General features: G+C 34.7%; 2 protein-coding genes across 2 annotated transcripts; both read left to right on the forward strand.

Annotated features, from left to right (window-relative positions):
* Positions 1–2,850: 2,850 nt before the first annotated feature.
* LOC107559191 (40S ribosomal protein S5-like) lies at positions 2,851–6,368 on the forward strand. The gene is made up of 6 exons (XM_016242950.1): positions 2,851–2,945; positions 3,582–3,689; positions 5,229–5,438; positions 5,598–5,726; positions 6,030–6,128; positions 6,251–6,368. The coding sequence occupies exons 2-6, from the start codon at positions 3,582–3,584 to the stop codon at positions 6,317–6,319; spliced, it is 615 nt and encodes a 204-aa protein (XP_016098436.1). The 5' UTR covers positions 2,851–2,945; the 3' UTR covers positions 6,320–6,368.
* An 8,438-nt stretch (positions 6,369–14,806) lies between these two features.
* On the forward strand, positions 14,807–15,616 carry LOC107559182 (mutS protein homolog 5-like). Its single transcript, XM_016242939.1, has 4 exons — positions 14,807–14,899; positions 15,109–15,183; positions 15,275–15,418; positions 15,530–15,616. The coding sequence occupies exons 1-4, from the start codon at positions 14,807–14,809 to the stop codon at positions 15,614–15,616; spliced, it is 399 nt and encodes a 132-aa protein (XP_016098425.1).
* The last annotated feature ends 1,924 nt before the right edge of the window (positions 15,617–17,540 follow it).

The raw sequence follows: 17,540 nt of genomic DNA on the forward strand, positions 1-17,540 counted from the left end.
TAGACCAGATAAAGTAGTTATATGTTCAGACTGTCAGCGCTAAATAGTTTGGTTTCATATAAATCCATTAGAGAAGACATTTTAAATGATATATGTATGACATTAAAATCTCTAAATAGTATGAGAATAGATGTCAAATTTTGTTGGATACTGGCTCACACAGGAGTCATTGGAAATTAAATAGCAGATCAGTTAACAAAACAGGCAACCAAAAAAAAGAAAGAAAGGATATCGAGATTGAAGAGAAGTTGAGGAGAAATTAAATCAATTATTAAATCAAATATTCAAAAAGAGTGGCAGAAGAAGTGGGACATAGCTGATACAGGAAGATTTTATTATAAAATTAATGCATCAGTTAAAGAGGTATACACTTTTGGAAGATGTGGGAAAGATGAGGTGATTTTAAATAGATTTGGGCACACAGGACTAAATGCATCACTATACAAAATAGGTAAACATATTACAGGTACATGTGCTTTTTGTGGGGTAATAACTTTTGAACATGTAATATTAAAATGTTGGAAATATAATATAGAGAGAATTAAAATGATAAAGAACTTAAATGGTAATAATAAAGGAAAAAAGATGATAAATTGGCTATTAGGAAAAGGATTAAGAGAAGGTAGTAATCAAAGAATAGTAATGGGATATAGTACAAACAGGATTAAATAAACGAATTTGATAGTTAAATAAATAAATAAAGCAAAGGAATAGGGGAACACACAAGCTGTTTTTTTTAACACGCAGCAGCCAGAAATACAGCTTGGGTGAACCCGAAATAAAAATAAATAAATAAATAAATAAATAAATAAATAAATAAATAAATAAATAAATAAATAAATAAATAAATAAATAAATAAATAAATAAATAAATAAATAAATAAATAAATAAATAAATAAATAAATAAATAAATAAATAAATAAATAAATAAATAAATAAATAAATTAAATTAAATTAAATTAAATTAAATAAAATAAAATAAAATAAAATAAAATAAAATAAAATAAAATAAAATAAAATAAAATACAATACAAGAGACGGGACTATCATCCATGTATAAATATAAACAGTTGATGGCGGTATGTCGCCAAAAAATTCCAAAGAAGAAGAAGAAGAAGAGCTCGACGACTCGGAAGCGCATTGAGCGGAAGTGGGGTTTTTGTCGTTCCTCGTGTCGCTCTTTCTTTCCGCCTGCTCGAGTGCGCCATTTACACACACGCTGCGAAGGTAACGAGGAAAACATGTATTAAAGCGTTTATATCCCTCCCACCCTCGTCAAAGTATACACATCTGGTTGTTAACATACTTATATTCATGTTTTAACCCATAAATGTCATATATGGCTTGTCAAAATGATTAATTGAACGCGTTGTGTGAGCGGTCCGTGAGTCCGCGGGTTCTCCTTCAGAAGAGTTCTCAGTTCTGTGTCACTGTATTTTCTAATCCTCAAATAATGCAAGAGTCGGGTGAATCGCGTTAACTGTATTATTGAGGTGCATCGCCAGAATTTTAACGTGTTTAGAGTGCATTTAGGATGCAAATAGTTCGTGGTCATTTAATGTGCTCAACATGAGGACAGGTCGCGGTAATCTTTAATTTTGTTTTTGTTTAATTGTCAATATAAATAGTCTATATCGAACAGGTCCGTATGCTTTATGTATTATTAATTGAAAAATATAGCTTTTTCAATGATTGCATTGTTTCCGTATGAAGAATGATTTAGACACTCTTGTTCTTATTAGATTTATTTAGAATTTTTACCCCAATTGTTTAGTTATTTTGGCAACACGTCTGTATGATTTTTTTGGGTGTTTTCTGGACACCCTTATGTACATAAAATGATATTCTCATTTGGTTTGAAAGATGGCTGAAGATTGGGAGGCTGTGCCAGCTGTTGCTGAATCACCAGAGATCAAACTCTTTGGCAAATGGAGCACAGAAGATGTGCAGATCAACGACATCTCTCTGCAGGTCTGTTTGACACATTCGGCTTTTCTGAGAATTGCTTTTTATTTGTCCATTAGCCCTGACATATGAAATAATAGTCAACCCCCCCCCAAAATAGAAGTTTATAATAATAATCTTTTTAGACAAAGTAGAAACCTTTACAAAAAAGTTTGCATATGTGACCCTGGACCACAAGACTTTTTGAAATTGAGATTTATACGTCATCTGAAAGCTGAATACATGAGCTTTCCATTGATGTATGGTTTGTGAGGACAATATTTAACCAACTATGTGAAATCTGAGGGTGCATATAAATCAAAATATTGAGAAAATCGCCTTTAAAGTTGTGCAAATGAAGTGCATAGCAATACATATTACTAATCAAAAAGTGTTTATATATATTTATGGTAGGAAATTTACTAAATATCTTCATGGAACATGATCTTTATTTAATATCCTAATGATTTTTGGCGTAAAAGGAAAAATTTATAAAATAAAATAAAATAAAATAAAATAAAATAAAATAAAATAAAATAAAATAAAATAAAATAAAATAAAATAAAATAAAATAAAATAAAATAAAATAAAATAAAATAAAATAAAATAAAATAAAATAAAATAAAATAAAATAAAATAAAATAAAATAAAATAAAATAAAATAAAATAAAATAAAATAAAATAAAATAAAATAAAATAAAATAAAATAAAATAAAATAAAATAAAATAAAATAAAATAAAATAAAATAAAATAAAATAAAATAAAATAAAATAAAATAAAATAAAATAAAATAAAATACAATACAAGAGACGGGACTATCATCCATGTATAAATATAAACAGTTGATGGCGGTATGTCGCCAAAAAATTCCAAAGAAGAAGAAGAAGAAGAGCTCGACGACTCGGAAGCGCATTGAGCGGAAGTGGGGTTTTTGTCGTTCCTCGTGTCGCTCTTTCTTTCCGCCTGCTCGAGTGCGCCATTTACACACACGCTGCGAAGGTAACGAGGAAAACATGTATTAAAGCGTTTATATCCCTCCCACCCTCGTCAAAGTATACACATCTGGTTGTTAACATACTTATATTCATGTTTTAACCCATAAATGTCATATATGGCTTGTCAAAATGATTAATTGAACGCGTTGTGTGAGCGGTCCGTGAGTCCGCGGGGTCTCCTTCAGAAGAGTTCTCCGGTCTGTGTCACTGTATTTTCTAATCCTCAAATAATGCAAGAGTCGGGTGAATCGCGTTAACTGTATTATTGAGGTGCATCGCCAGAATTTTAACGTGTTTAGAGTGCATTTAGGATGCAAATAGTTCGTGGTCATTTAATGTGCTCAACATGAGGACAGGTCGCGGTAATCTTTAATTTTGTTTTTGTTTAATTGTCAATATAAATAGTCTATATCGAACAGGTCCGTATGCTTTATGTATTATTAATTGAAAAATATAGCTTTTTCAATGATTGCATTGTTTCCGTATGAAGAATGATTTAGACACTCTTGTTCTTATTAGATTTATTTAGAATTTTTACCCCAATTGTTTAGTTATTTTGGCAACACGTCTGTATGATTTTTTTGGGTGTTTTCTGGACACCCTTATGTACATAAAATGATATTCTCATTTGGTTTGAAAGATGGCTGAAGATTGGGAGGCTGTGCCAGCTGTTGCTGAATCACCAGAGATCAAACTCTTTGGCAAATGGAGCACAGAAGATGTGCAGATCAACGACATCTCTCTGCAGGTCTGTTTGACACATTCGGCTTTTCTGAGAATTGCTTTTTATTTGTCCATTAGCCCTGACATATGAAATAATAGTCAACCCCCCCCCAAAATAGAAGTTTATAATAATAATCTTTTTAGACAAAGTAGAAACCTTTACAAAAAAGTTTGCATATGTGACCCTGGACCACAAGACTTTTTGAAATTGAGATTTATACGTCATCTGAAAGCTGAATACATGAGCTTTCCATTGATGTATGGTTTGTGAGGACAATATTTAACCAACTATGTGAAATCTGAGGGTGCATATAAATCAAAATATTGAGAAAATCGCCTTTAAAGTTGTGCAAATGAAGTGCATAGCAATACATATTACTAATCAAAAAGTGTTTATATATATTTATGGTAGGAAATTTACTAAATATCTTCATGGAACATGATCTTTATTTAATATCCTAATGATTTTTGGCGTAAAAGGAAAAATTTTATCATTTTGACCCATACAATGTATTTTTGGCTATTGCTACAAATACAGGTGCATCTCAATAAATTAGAATGTCGTGGAAAAGTTCATTTATTTCAGTAATTCAACTCCGATTGTGAAACTCGTGTATTATATAAATTCAATGCACACAGACTGCGGTTCTCTCGGTTGGTTGTGCATCTTTTTCTTCCACTCTTTTTCCTTCCACTCAACTTTCTGTTAACATGCTTGGATACAGCACTCTGTGAACAGCCAGCTTCTTTGGCAATGAATGTTTGTGGCTTACCCTCCTTGTGAAGGGTGTCAGTGATTGTCTTCTGGACAACTGTCAGATCAGCAGTCTTCCCCATGATTGTGTAGCCTAGTGAACCAAACTGAGAGACCATTTTGAAGGCTCAGGAAACCTTTGCAGGTGTTTTGAGTTGATTAGCTGATTGGCATGTCACCATATTCTAATTTGTTGAGATAGTGAATTGGTGGGTTTTTGTTAAATGTGAGCCAAAATCATCACAATTAAAAGAACCAAAGACTTAAACTACTTCAGTCTGTGTGCATTGGATTTATTTAATACACGAGTTTCACAATTTGAGTTGAATTACTGAAATGAACTTTTCGACGACATTCTAATTTATTGAGATGCACCTGTATACTTGTGCTACTTAAGACTGGTTTTGTGGTCCAGGGTCACATGTGTTTTTTTTTGTGTCATATTTGATATATCAGACTTATAGAATATACTTTATTTTGAAAAGTCTGTTGTATCATATTTGATGCTTTTAACATTTCTAAAAATGTATTAGTCAAGTAAATCCAAGTTGCTTAAGCCCTGTAAATGTTCATATTAAAATATTAATAGGAAAGTTGAGTTTACTTAGATTTCATGGCAAGTCTTTTTAGAAGGTGTTTTTAGAATTATATTAAAAGATCTTTTGCTTACTAAAAAGGGATAAACTCTAAATCAGACAGCAGATGGTGTGTAGTAGGTTTTTCAGTAACATTTGATCATATTGGTAATTTAGAGGCTGTAGAAATTCATGTATCGGATACAGGTCAACATGTGTCTCTCTCTTTCATTAGGATTACATTGCTGTGAAGGAGAAATATGCCAAATACCTCCCTCATTCCAGCGGCAGATACGCAGCCAAGCGTTTCCGTAAGGCTCAGTGTCCCATTGTGGAGCGTGTCACTAACTCCATGATGATGCACGGACGCAACAACGGCAAAAAACTGCTGACCGTCCGCATCGTCAAACACGCCTTTGAGATCATCCACCTGCTCACTGGCGAGGTGAGACAACAGTTTTCCACAGATTTATTAATGCCTGGTTGCCTTGGGTCTGACTTAAATTTATAGTAGAATGTAAATGTTGTATAACAATTTATCAAACTATTTCGAAGATGTTGTGACTTTCAAAAGGGTAGACAATGTTTAATTTTTTCCCCCCAGAATCCTCTGCAGATCCTGGTGAACGCCATCATCAACAGCGGCCCTCGTGAGGACTCCACTCGTATCGGACGTGCTGGAACCGTGAGGAGACAGGCTGTTGATGTGTCACCTCTGCGCAGGGTCAACCAGGTCAGTTTGAGTGAGAGTTTGCTAAAACAAAGCCTAGATAGTTATGTCTATTGGCTAACCTTTTATTTTTGGGGGGTAAAGAATGCAAATGGAATGTTCACAGTGAGACCAGGAACATGGCATTAAGAAAGTACATGTTATAGTAGACATGTTGACTTCTAAGGGACTTGTCATGTTAGGATGCTTTTAGTATCCCAGGACACTCTATTAAGCCTCTTCAGACTTGGGTGGCCATTCACAGAAAATATAGAGCACAGAAATGGCAGGTGAAGATATGGTCTTATGTGTGTGTTATGATTTTAGGCCATCTGGCTGCTTTGCACTGGTGCAAGAGAAGCTGCTTTTAGGAACATCAAGACTATTGCAGAGTGTCTTGCTGATGAGCTCATCAATGCCGCCAAGGTGAGAGAAACAATCTGATTGGAGTGTTTTACTTTTACTGTGTTGTCATCACTTTCAGGGCATCTACAGTATATAGTCTTTTATGAATCTTTTTATTTGATTGCTATTTTTGTCTATTGCAGGGTTCCTCCAACTCTTATGCCATCAAGAAGAAAGATGAGCTGGAGAGAGTGGCCAAGTCTAACCGCTAATCTCCATTTTGTATAAATTTGGATTACAATAAAGGAAGAGTGAAACCTATTCTTGCCCTGTGCTAATTTTGTAAAAATGATTCATTGCTGATATAACCACTGTGTTTAGCATCAGGCAGTGTACATGAACACAAGGGTGAATTGTGGTGTTTCTACAAAAGTGATTTTCTTTTTGGTTAATCTACCTCAGAAAATATTTTTTTTGCTGTCCCAAAGTAATGTCTAAATCTAGTCAATGCTCAATTTGTTATGCAGACTATTTCAGCAGTTGTGTGGTCAAAATTGACAACTGTTTCTATGTTTTAGTTTTTATTTGAAGTCTATTTCTGTGCGCTGTTCAGAGAAACTTTTGTGTCTTGTTTTTCATCTAAGCTGCCTTGAGGAATCGGTTTAGTTAAATTATGATTTTTGAACATTTAACATCGAATTAAATTCATGCTGCTGGTCTGCTCTTGCCAGCATAGGCGTCACTTTGTAACCTCAAGGTTATAAAAACTTAGTTACATAGTGAAAGGTAAGCCAGCTTTTTTGAGGTGTGGTTTGACACTACACTTTGCCTGCATGATTAAATGGCATGGGGTGTAATGGGGCATTCAGTGACCTCTGCCAATGATCTTTGACCTCAGAGCTGCATCAACAAACTGCTCAAGCCTGAATTAAATTGTTTCAGGGTGGAGATGCATCTTTAATGTTTAAAGGGGAGGGTTAGAGGAAAAGATGATAATATACTGCTTGCATCTGATTTGAGGGTCAGATCACTGATAAAGCTGATAATGTACAAACTGGACCCTTCTGAATTGTAAAGGAATTGTGCTGATTAATCACTGGAGACCAAGAAAATCTAAACACGTTTCACATTTTTAGATGCATTTTCTTTTTCTGTCTTCTCTCGTCTGTGGGTAAGTGAAAAATAAGTCATTGCTGTCATTGTTTTTTCACATGTTTTATTGTAATAGTTCAACAGTAAATTAGATGTGAGGTTCAGTTCATATGAAATGTCAAGTGTGTGTGTATATATATATATATATATATATAAATTACAGAATACAGGAGACTATTTTTAAATTCTGTGCATATCATTGTGTGTAATTTCCTTTGAACGACACTTTCAGATCGTCTTGTATGAAAAGAGTTGCATTCTTCCTGCCTTGTGTGGACTAACGGGAGATAAATTTGCCATGGGTTTAAACTTCACTTTCAACAATGACTGCTGTGATACTCTGCAATGTCATCTCAAGCAGGTCTGCTTTCTTCTGGTCCCAGCACCCTGCTCTCACTTTTTCTGACATTGTTTTATTCACAGTAAGCTTAACTAATGGAATCCATTACAAAAGATCAGGCAAAATGTAAAAAAAAAAAAAACTATTAAAAGAAAGTTGAGTAATTATAATAATTGCTATGTAAATGAATGTTGTATTATTTTTTTCTTCATCTTTATAACAATCCTAACAAGATAACTTTACTGTTTTTATCAGCATTTACATTTCACAGACCATACATGTCAGTTTTTTTTCAGGGCTTTTTAGAGATACAAAAGGTTTGGAGGTTTGATCATGAACACCTCCCATGTTATTTAAAAATGACTGATATTGATAGAATGATCAAATTTAGCACTCTTAGGGAAATATGTTAATATTTGTAATTATCATTTAAATCTGCCTAATTTTCTAATTGTTGTAAATAAACATCTCAGAAAATTTTTTTGGGGTTTCAAATCAGAATATGACTTTTTGTTAGGAAACAAGGCACAATTTTCATACATGTCTTCTGTAGCACCAGGACAAACATGCTAATCAGGCATTTTGGGAAGACACAAGTCAATAGGGAAAGAAATTATAGGTCAATATTCCTATGAAATATGAGATATTCTTATGAAAATGTTGCTAAGTTATTACTCCCATTATAACACTCTTTTTTCATTATGGTTTTCCCCAAGAACACATTAATATGCAAATTAGATGCAAAGTATAGATCCATTGCATAGAATGGGAATATCAATTTATGGACATTTCACGCACATATTGCATAAAGTAAAATAGTATATCAAATCATTGATTCTGTTATCTTTTATAGTTGAGAATCATCTTTGTACAAAGTTTGGTTAAACTAGCCTGAAATCTAAAAACTGATTGGTGAATGGAAAAAAACAAAAAAACATTGGTTTTGCCTATGCATGCCTTTTCATGTCTATTTATTTATTTATAACTTCCTGGCGTCCTCTACAAAGGACATAGAATAAAATATATATATTAAAAAAAAAAATCCCGCCCCCCCGCCCCCCCGGACACCCGAACCTGACTGACCGCAGCATGGCGGCCAACATGCACCAGCCACCGCAGCCAAACCTGAGAGGACGACACATTCACTACCTCCAGCTGTTCCACCTTATGTGGCCCTGAGACAGAGCAGGAGAAGAGTATGTGAGTGAATACTCTACATGTACATGTTAGTTTAGCACTATTATTGTGTAAAAATGTAGAAAAATAATAAGGACCAAAACAAATAAACGTGTAAAAAAAAAAAAAAATAAAAATTTAAAAAAAAAAAACCCCCCCCCCCCCCCCCTCCATTTGTTTCTTATGGCTCCAACCAATGTAATGACATAAAAAAAAAAAATCACAAAACATTTTTTTTAATGGTTCACCATATTCACCTGCTATCGTCTGAGGCACTTGATTATTACAGAAATACAAAACAAAAATGAAAACAGCGGATATCCTATCTTTTTTGCCCCTAACTTTCTCTTGTTAGACTCGACGTCAACTTCAGAAACTCATCTCAGAGTTTTCTTGTGTAATGTGTTTATCTTCCTCAGGGTTAACCATTACATTTAGTCAAAAAGAAACAAAGACACAAGACGCTTTCTTCAACTATCATGCTTTAAGTCTAAATGTACAGTGTTTTTGCACAGTGAAATATGTCTGAAGACAGTATTTTACAAGAACCAGAAAGTAGAGCTGTGAGTATAAATGAAGATGAAGAGGATGAGGGAAACCGTGAGATAAATCAATAGGCCTGTTGTTGTTTTACATCTCAGTTATAAAGTACTTATTGCGTTAGTAACACAATAATGTGGCCATTTTGTATCATTTGAGATTTTTCTGAGAGAATTTGTTCAACAAGGACAAATTGGAATAAGTTACTATGACAGTCACGATTATTCTCTGCATTTTATGCCGGGCACGATGGACAACAGCTGCTGGATAGAGGTACTGCACCTCAAATGTCTGCATAGATCAGTCGCTGTAGTTTATTTCCCTCATCTCTTAATTCTCTTTTTTGTCTCTCTGCCACACTACTTAACATGTGAGCATTTGCATTTGCTTTTTGCTCATTCATTTTCTTGCATGCACAGTGTCTGTTGGTTGTATCTGCATGTCATGTCAAATCTAGTCGAAGAGAACATTGATTGGTGATGCATTGGGTTGACGAATGCATGTTGTATTTGTTTGATGGCCATTGTGTTTACACCATCATGAATTTTCTGTTTCAGTCATACAGGAGCTGAGTCCAAATGTCATAATAACAAGAGCCAAACAGGAGCACAGCTTGACCCAGTTTATCAAAAAGCTTGGTAAACACTTCAGTTTTGACTAAATTTAGACTATCAAATCGATGTCTAATTTTGCTTCAATTTCAGAATTGAATCGGGAATAGAAGCCTGAAATAGTCATGTTTCCAAATGCAAACTTTGGTAAGTACTTACAAATAGCTTGATTTTGTTCTGTATCACAATTGAGAGGAAAATGATGTGGAGCACAAAAGGAGAAGTTTAGCAGGATGTTCATGCTGCACTTTTCCTTATATTACATTGAAAGTGGATGGGGATGCTAATGAATTTCAAAGATGCAGTTTTTGACTTGCACACTGTAAGACATTTGTGTGTCAGTCACTTGTTCTTGTTTTTTTCAGTTAGTATAAAACTCTCGCTTTATTTATTCATTATTTTGCAGGAAAGATGTTGTGTACATCGACAGAGACACGTACAGGTTGGTCGAATGAACAAGTCCCATCTTTTATTTTCAACTTTCTGGAGGTATAAAAACCTGTTTGTACTTTCTCCTCACTGCACTCCAGATCTTTAAATCTGAGCTGCATCCTTCCGTATTTAAGCTCTAGTCAGGCGAGAAAGAAGGATTGAGTCTTTATGGTAAAATGTATTCTTTTGTGCATCGTTTTTAAATCCTGTCATGTTTTTGTGAAGGGGTTTTGAAACTGGGGCTCACAAGTGAGTGCTAGGGGAAAGTTTCGATAAAAATGGTGTAAAAAATGTTAAAACAAATAAATAATAAAAATAAGTTTTAAATAAATAAATTAATAATTGGATTTAAATAAATAATAAAAATGTATCAAAATAATATAAATATATTTAAATAAAAAAATCTATATATCTAAAAGTACAGAACTATAGTGAGTAGAAGAAATGCAATAATAGAAACCTTAGTTTTGAAAGTTTAAATCAGTAAATTTATATTCTAAATATGCTATATTATACGTGAATATTTTAAGAAAGTTTTAGGATGGTGGTCCCTTGCACAAAAACATTGAGAACCCCTGTTTTAGTGAGTAGTCAGAAAAGTTGAGAATGGTAATTGTTTAGTGGAAAGTTATAATTTATAAAAATGTCTATTTAAAGGAATAGTTCATCCATTAAAATTAAAGTCTGTTTTTTTTCTTATAATAATGCCCATGCTGATCTTTTCCTTGCAATAAAAGTGAATGGGAATAAATACCCACGTTGCGTTTTCTGCAGGTGTTCTTAATCGATGTCGGAGCAAAAGTTTGGCTCTCTGCTTTTACGGTAAAATTCCGTTTTTATAACAGATCATTTAGCACATTTAAAATGTGTTTAAGCCCTAACTGGATGAAATATAGACTTCTTTTTCTCCTTTGTCTCGGGCAGTGGTTCCACAGACCTACTCGAGATCTGAACATCCTGAAGAGGCGTCAGGAAGTGATGCGTTTCTTCACAGCCCCTCGTAACTTTGCTGATCTTAACACTTTACAGAGTTGCCTGCGGAATATCAAGAACATCTCGGTACAGTTTTCAGCATTTTGTCTAAAAATCAGCATTGTTCAATCAGAGCCAAATTACAGAACAACAAAAGCCACCCAAATGAATTGACTCTTGTCTTGTCTTTCATACAGACGTTGCTGCATAAAATGTCTCGCTCTAACCCGAAGGTTGCCGTCTGGCAAGGCCTATATAAGGTGTGGGCACAATAGTCAGTTAATTAGTTGTTAAGAGGATTGGCTATCCTGTTTTTTTTTTCTTCTTCACCATGTTTCTCTAATATCAGACAGTGTACATTGTGCATTAGGGACACTGTTCCCTCCATGCCCCAGTGCATCCAACTTTTCAGTGAAATCACTCAAAACTTCTCCAATGATATTTTCTACATTGCCACATACATCAGTAAAGTGGTGAGACTGAATAATGGACTAAAGCATGTTCCATTTTTTGTTGCAATTGATGTTTATGTTCAATTATTACAGAATTAATGTAATTGCCTTGGGTTTGTCATTCTCCATTGCAGGTGGACTTTGAAGAAAGTATAGCTGAGAACCGATTCACTGTTAGGCCGAATGTTGATCCTGTTATTGATGAGAGTGAGTGGTTTTCCATTGATTTCTTCAGTTCTGATGGAATAGTAACTGAAGGTGCACAATATATTGGTGGCTAATATATCATTCACCGATAACTAGGAAAATGAAACTGTTATTTTATTACCCGCCTTATTTTTCAATGTGAAATTAAGTTATTTTCTGTGAATGCGCAAGACTTCAGATTCATATTGCCATTATACATTAAAAAAACCTTGAAGAATAATAAAGTGCAGTAAACGGTAAAACTATAGACTTGTTCAGACTATCAGTCGAAATCCGATTTTGTGCATATCTGATTGGAATCTGATTTAAATGGTTGACTGTCCACACTGTGTATCGCATCTGTTCAGATCCAGTTTGTGTGTCATCTACATCCCTCTGGTCAGGAAGTGATTAATGCTGCCCTCCGTTCATTAAAGTGTGATGTGTTACCTAATTGTTGACACAGAGCATAAAGGTTGCAGGTTCAATTCCTTGTTGGAGCGACCCAATAAATGAAGAGTCAGTGAGGTGGCAGTTGTGCCCCTGAGCGGGCCTCTTGACCCCAGCTTGCTCCAGGATGACTTTTCCTGTAATTAGTGCACTGCAGCAAGTAAATGGCAAGCAGCTGTAACAAGCAGCAAGCAGAGCTGTTTCATTTAATAAAGAAAGAGCTAGCAGTTAGTCACAGAATTAAAATTTATTATGACATTTCTGTGCCACCAAACAGAATTCCAAAAATAATGATTGTTTCCAAACAGATTACCCAAATACTCCTAAAATCCTCTCACACCACTGATTATGCAAACAGGAAGTCCTTCCCTAAACTCATGCCATTGGTAAAGTTTTAGAATTTTTAAAAAAATATGTGTGATATAACTTGTTTGTTTGTTTGCTGTTTTTTTTTGTATTTGTTATACTTGTATTTTTTTAAATTGTTTTTGCCATGAAAATAGCCTTTAATGCTGATATGGCATTAAATAAATATACTATACTATACATGCCATTGGTTGAGCCATCTGTAGAAATTTTGAACCACTCAAACACACTGCTATGTTGAAAGGGGAGAATCAGCCTATTAAAGGTCTAATTATATAGTGATCTCTGCATGTTCAACTTTGACAAGATAAGATATTTTAAAATGGAAAAAAATGGCACATTTCACCTTAAGAGATCTTATTGAAATGAACAAAATGAATGGGTTTTAGAGATGCTAATTGATAATGAACAGCATACGGTAGGCATTTCAAGGCAAATTTTGTAGTAGTACATACAATCAAATATCTGAAAAAAAGTTAACGGATAGTGCTTACATTTATTTAACTGACATACATGATGACATCCTGATATTTCATTCTGTGTTGGATGACAGATTGGATTTTTACTGTCAGTGCCAAGATTACCCAACATGCTGGATAAACAGAGCTCTGAGATTGAGGGTCTTGATTGCATTGCGAGTATGCCAATACTTTTAACACAATATCTTCAAGGCAACACCATATTAATTTCCTCAAATATTCTGGATAGGATTTGTTTTAAACTGGAAACTGCTTGTTGTACAGACTTTGTTTCGTAGATAATTTCAGTCTTATGTGTGCTTTTCTATTTTTGATTCTTGTCTTCTGTTTAAGATTATAGTTTGAAAATCTTACCTACTTTATTGCATATGGATCAAAGTGCTTCCTTTCAACAGAAAAGCATGATAACTAATCTTAATTGAAAAGCATGGTCATGGTACTGTAACTAATATTAATCACAGAAATTGAATGTGCACACGTGGAGTACATATTTCAGGCCTCTTTGTCTTAGACTCATTAATGTTTGAGGATTATTTTTGGATTATTTCAGTTCCTATCAAAGGACCAACTGCATTACCGTAGCACTCGAACCAAAGAGCTGGACAGCATGCTGGGAGACCTGCATTGTGACACCATAGGTCTTTTCTTTCTTTCTTTCTTTCTTTCTTTCTTTCTTTCTTTCTTTCTTTCGAATAATGAATTAATTGCACAGAACCCTTACTGTGTCTCTTAAAACTGTTTGTAATCATGTAAATTTTTTCCAGATCTGGAGATGGCGGTAATGAGGAAGCTTCAGGCCTCAGTGCTTCAGCGGAGCGACTGTTTGTATAAGGTCATGTCTCTATGTGCAGAGCTGGACTGTCTCATTGCTTTAGCTCAGGCTTCACTGGATCATGGCTTCTGCTGTCCAACCCTGACACCAAACCACAGACTGGCCCTGATTGAGTCACGGTACAAATCATCTCTTCTAATGAGATTGATTTTCTGATTTCTCTATTCTTCTGTTTATATGTTTATCCTTCTTTGTCTTTCAGACATCCTTTGCTGGAGCTGTGTACTCCAGTATTTGTGTCAAACACATACATCAGCTCTGAAACTGAGGGCAAAGTGAAAGTTATTACAGGACCAAATTCCTCCGGCAAGAGCATCCATCTAAAACAAGCAAACCCAGCAATAAATATCATAGACCTCACATTCACGTTAACACCCTACATGGGCTAATTTCTAAATAAATAATAGAACATTTCATAGCAGTAATTGAAAAGACTACAATGCAATTCACTTATATTACTATGAATGGGAGAAAGTGCAACATGCAATATAGTGGAATAAGTCCCTTCATTAGAAGTTCCAGTTCCCATAGAAACAGTCAGTGTCCTGAGATGCATGCTTTGGACTGCACATGCACATCTTACATGAAATAAGATTTAAAGATAAGAAACAACATTCATGGGTCAGTACATGGCAGATTTTTATTGCTGAATTGAAATGTTATTTAAATGTGAGTTTGGCAAGCAGATTTTGAGAGTTTGGTATTTTCCCATTCAAGTAGATAGAAATTGGTCTTGCATGCCAGAAATAGCTTCCCGGAGGCGTTACAAATATGACAGAGGCAGAGATTGGGCTGGTGGATGGAATCTTCAGCCGTGAGTCTGTATCAGTGGGTCTGAGCACCTTCATGATAGACGTGACCCAGGTGAGGCCATCACCTTTTTTTATTTCTGTAACATCCATCTTTGATTTTGTAGATGTTTCCAAAGTGTCATGTCCCTCATTCATGTAGCTTGAATTGGTTTTGATAACTGTTTGCAAGACTGCCATTCAAAACTGATGAGTCATTGAAATACATAGATAATTGCAATATCATCCTTCTGCTGTTTTCTAATAATTATGATTCCTGTCTAGATGATTCATTCCTTGAACCACAGCACTAGGGATTCTCTTTTTCTAGTGGATGAATTTGGTAAAGGAACCAACACTGTAAGTTTGAAATAACCAGGAGGAGCAAACAGGACTTATAGAAAAGCATGAAGGCATTTCAACTATTATTGTGTGTGTGTTAATGATGCAGGTGGATGGATTGTTTCTTCTGACCGCATGTCTCAATCACTGGCTGCGTCGTGGGCCACAGTGTCCTCACTTACTTATGTCGACATGCTTCCACAGCCTCATACAGCTGGGCTTGATCTCTGATTCTCCACTGCTGGCTTTACTGGTGCCACAGAAACATGCTGTGACCAGAAAATACAATTTTCATCAACCACTTCTGTCCCTGTGATTTCAAGACCAATAAACAATTTATGCATGTTTGGTTTTTGTTTGGCAGACTCTAGAAACAGCTATAGAGGGAGAAGAGCTGGTGTTTTTGTACCAAGTCAAAAAACGGCATCTGCCAGTCGAGTTGTGCAGCTAATATTCGGCATTCCTGATGACCTGGTCAAGAGAGGAGTGGAGGTATGATACAGTCATTTTTTATATTGAATTCAGATGTGGGTCAGATGTGGGATATTCTTACTTGTTATCTCCTACTTTCGACCATAAAGGTGCTACATTGCCTAAAAGCTAACAAAAATATGGGTCCCACTTTATATTAAGTGGCCTTAACTACTATGTACTTACATCAAAAATAAGTACAATGTACTTATTGTGTTCATATTGTATTGCAAAACACTTTTGCTGCTATTGAGGTGGGATATCGATGACCTGGTCAAGAGAGGAGTGGAGGTATGATACAGTCATTTTTTATATTGAATTCAGATGTGGGTCAGATGTGGGATATTCTTACTTGTTATCTCCTACTTTCGACCATAAAGGTGCTATATTGCCTAAAAGCTAACAAAAATATGGGTCCCACTTTATATTAAGTGGCCTTAACTACTATGTACTTACATCAAAAATAAGTACAATGTACTTATTGTGTTCATATTGTATTGCAAAACACTTTTGCTGCTATTGAGGTGGGATATGGGTAAGGTTAGTTAGTTAGTTAGTTAGTTTAGTTTATTGTCCTTTCGGAAATTCTTTTTGTATCTGTGGCAACTCTTCAGTGATCAACAACAATAATTAACAATACAAACATCAACAGATTACAACACATCACAAATAAATTCAACCAGCATCAAACAGCATCCCGCTCACAACAACAGAATCACTGCCATAGATGTACAATGACAACTGTGATATCACAAAAATTTATTTAACAGAGCTATACTGGATGATATAAAAGATCTTTGTGCACGGGCAGTCCGTAATAATGGTACCCTGTATCTTCGACCAGATGGTAATAACTCATATTCACCACAAAGAGGATGAGATGCATCATGAAGAATTGTATGGCTTTTCCTCACAGCTCGAGATTCACATAGTTTTATCAGACTATGGTGTTGTTTACCTGCAATCTTACTAGCCATGTTAACAATTTTATTTAGTTTGTTCTTAGGTTAGGGACAGGTTTGGTAGTATGGGTAGGTTTAAGGGTAGGTTAAGGTGTAAGGGATAGTCCAACAGTGTAATTATAAATGTAATTACAGAAATTAATTACAGATGTAATTACATGCAGGTATTTTTAAAATATAAGTACAATGTAAAAACATGTATGTACACAATAACTGCATTGTTTCAAATGATTAATTTAAATGTAAGTACATAGTAGTTAAGGCCACTTAATATAAAGTGGGACCAAAATATGTTCTAAGAACATTTTGCTAATATTCCCACTCTGAAAACAATTTTTGTTGCTTTTTTGGTCATGTGAATGTTAGGGCAAGGCACTACAGGCAAAAACATTGTTTTTTCATGCACTGGTCAATTTTGAGATTTTGGGCAATTTGGCTTTTCATTACATGTTTTTTTTGCAAAATAGACTTTTAAGTGTTTGTTTTATTGTACTTTATTTATTTGCATCTGCAGATTTCAGTTAAAATACATATCTTTAAAGACTGTTTCCTCAAATTGAGTTTCCTTTTTATGAGTTTTTTTAGTTGATTTATTTTTTGCTTTTCAAATGTCCATTTATTAGGGGTGCTCTGATTGATCGGCTACCGATTGCTATCGACCGATAATCGCTTTGGGAAGTTTGAACCGATAAATCGATCTCAAGCTGACTATGCACCTACCCTGAGAGGTTTGGCATGACATGTAGCGGCACCGTCTCAGTCTCTGTCCAGCGTGGGTAAAATAATTATAATGCTGAAAGTGAGGTACAACTCATATTTCTTTATAAAATAACTTACAAACTCATTTGAAAAGTTTCTGTAAGACATATTTTCACAAACAGCATGAGTGAATCACCATGCGCTCTCTCTTTACCTCTAAAAATGCCCAAATGTCTTCAAATC

The sequence above is a fragment of the Sinocyclocheilus grahami genome, unplaced genomic scaffold, assembly GCF_001515645.1.
Source record: "Sinocyclocheilus grahami isolate Dianchi unplaced genomic scaffold, SAMN03320097.WGS_v1.1 scaffold677.1, whole genome shotgun sequence".
In the NCBI taxonomy this organism is placed as follows: Eukaryota; Metazoa; Chordata; class Actinopteri; order Cypriniformes; family Cyprinidae; genus Sinocyclocheilus; species Sinocyclocheilus grahami.

Coding starts and splice junctions, on each gene's coding strand:
- LOC107559191 (XM_016242950.1), top strand. CDS start 3,582: ATGGCTGAAGATTGGGAGGCTGTGCCAGCTGTTGCTGAATCACCAGAG. Junction 5,439..5,597: donor TCCACCTGCTCACTGGCGAG/GTGAGACAACAG, acceptor TTTTCCCCCCAG/AATCCTCTGCAGATCCTGGT. Junction 5,727..6,029: donor CTCTGCGCAGGGTCAACCAG/GTCAGTTTGAGT, acceptor TTATGATTTTAG/GCCATCTGGCTGCTTTGCAC.
- LOC107559182 (XM_016242939.1), top strand. CDS start 14,807: ATGACAGAGGCAGAGATTGGGCTGGTGGATGGAATCTTCAGCCGTGAG. Junction 14,900..15,108: donor TCATGATAGACGTGACCCAG/GTGAGGCCATCA, acceptor ATTCCTGTCTAG/ATGATTCATTCCTTGAACCA. Junction 15,419..15,529: donor CTCCACTGCTGGCTTTACTG/GTGCCACAGAAA, acceptor TTTGTTTGGCAG/ACTCTAGAAACAGCTATAGA.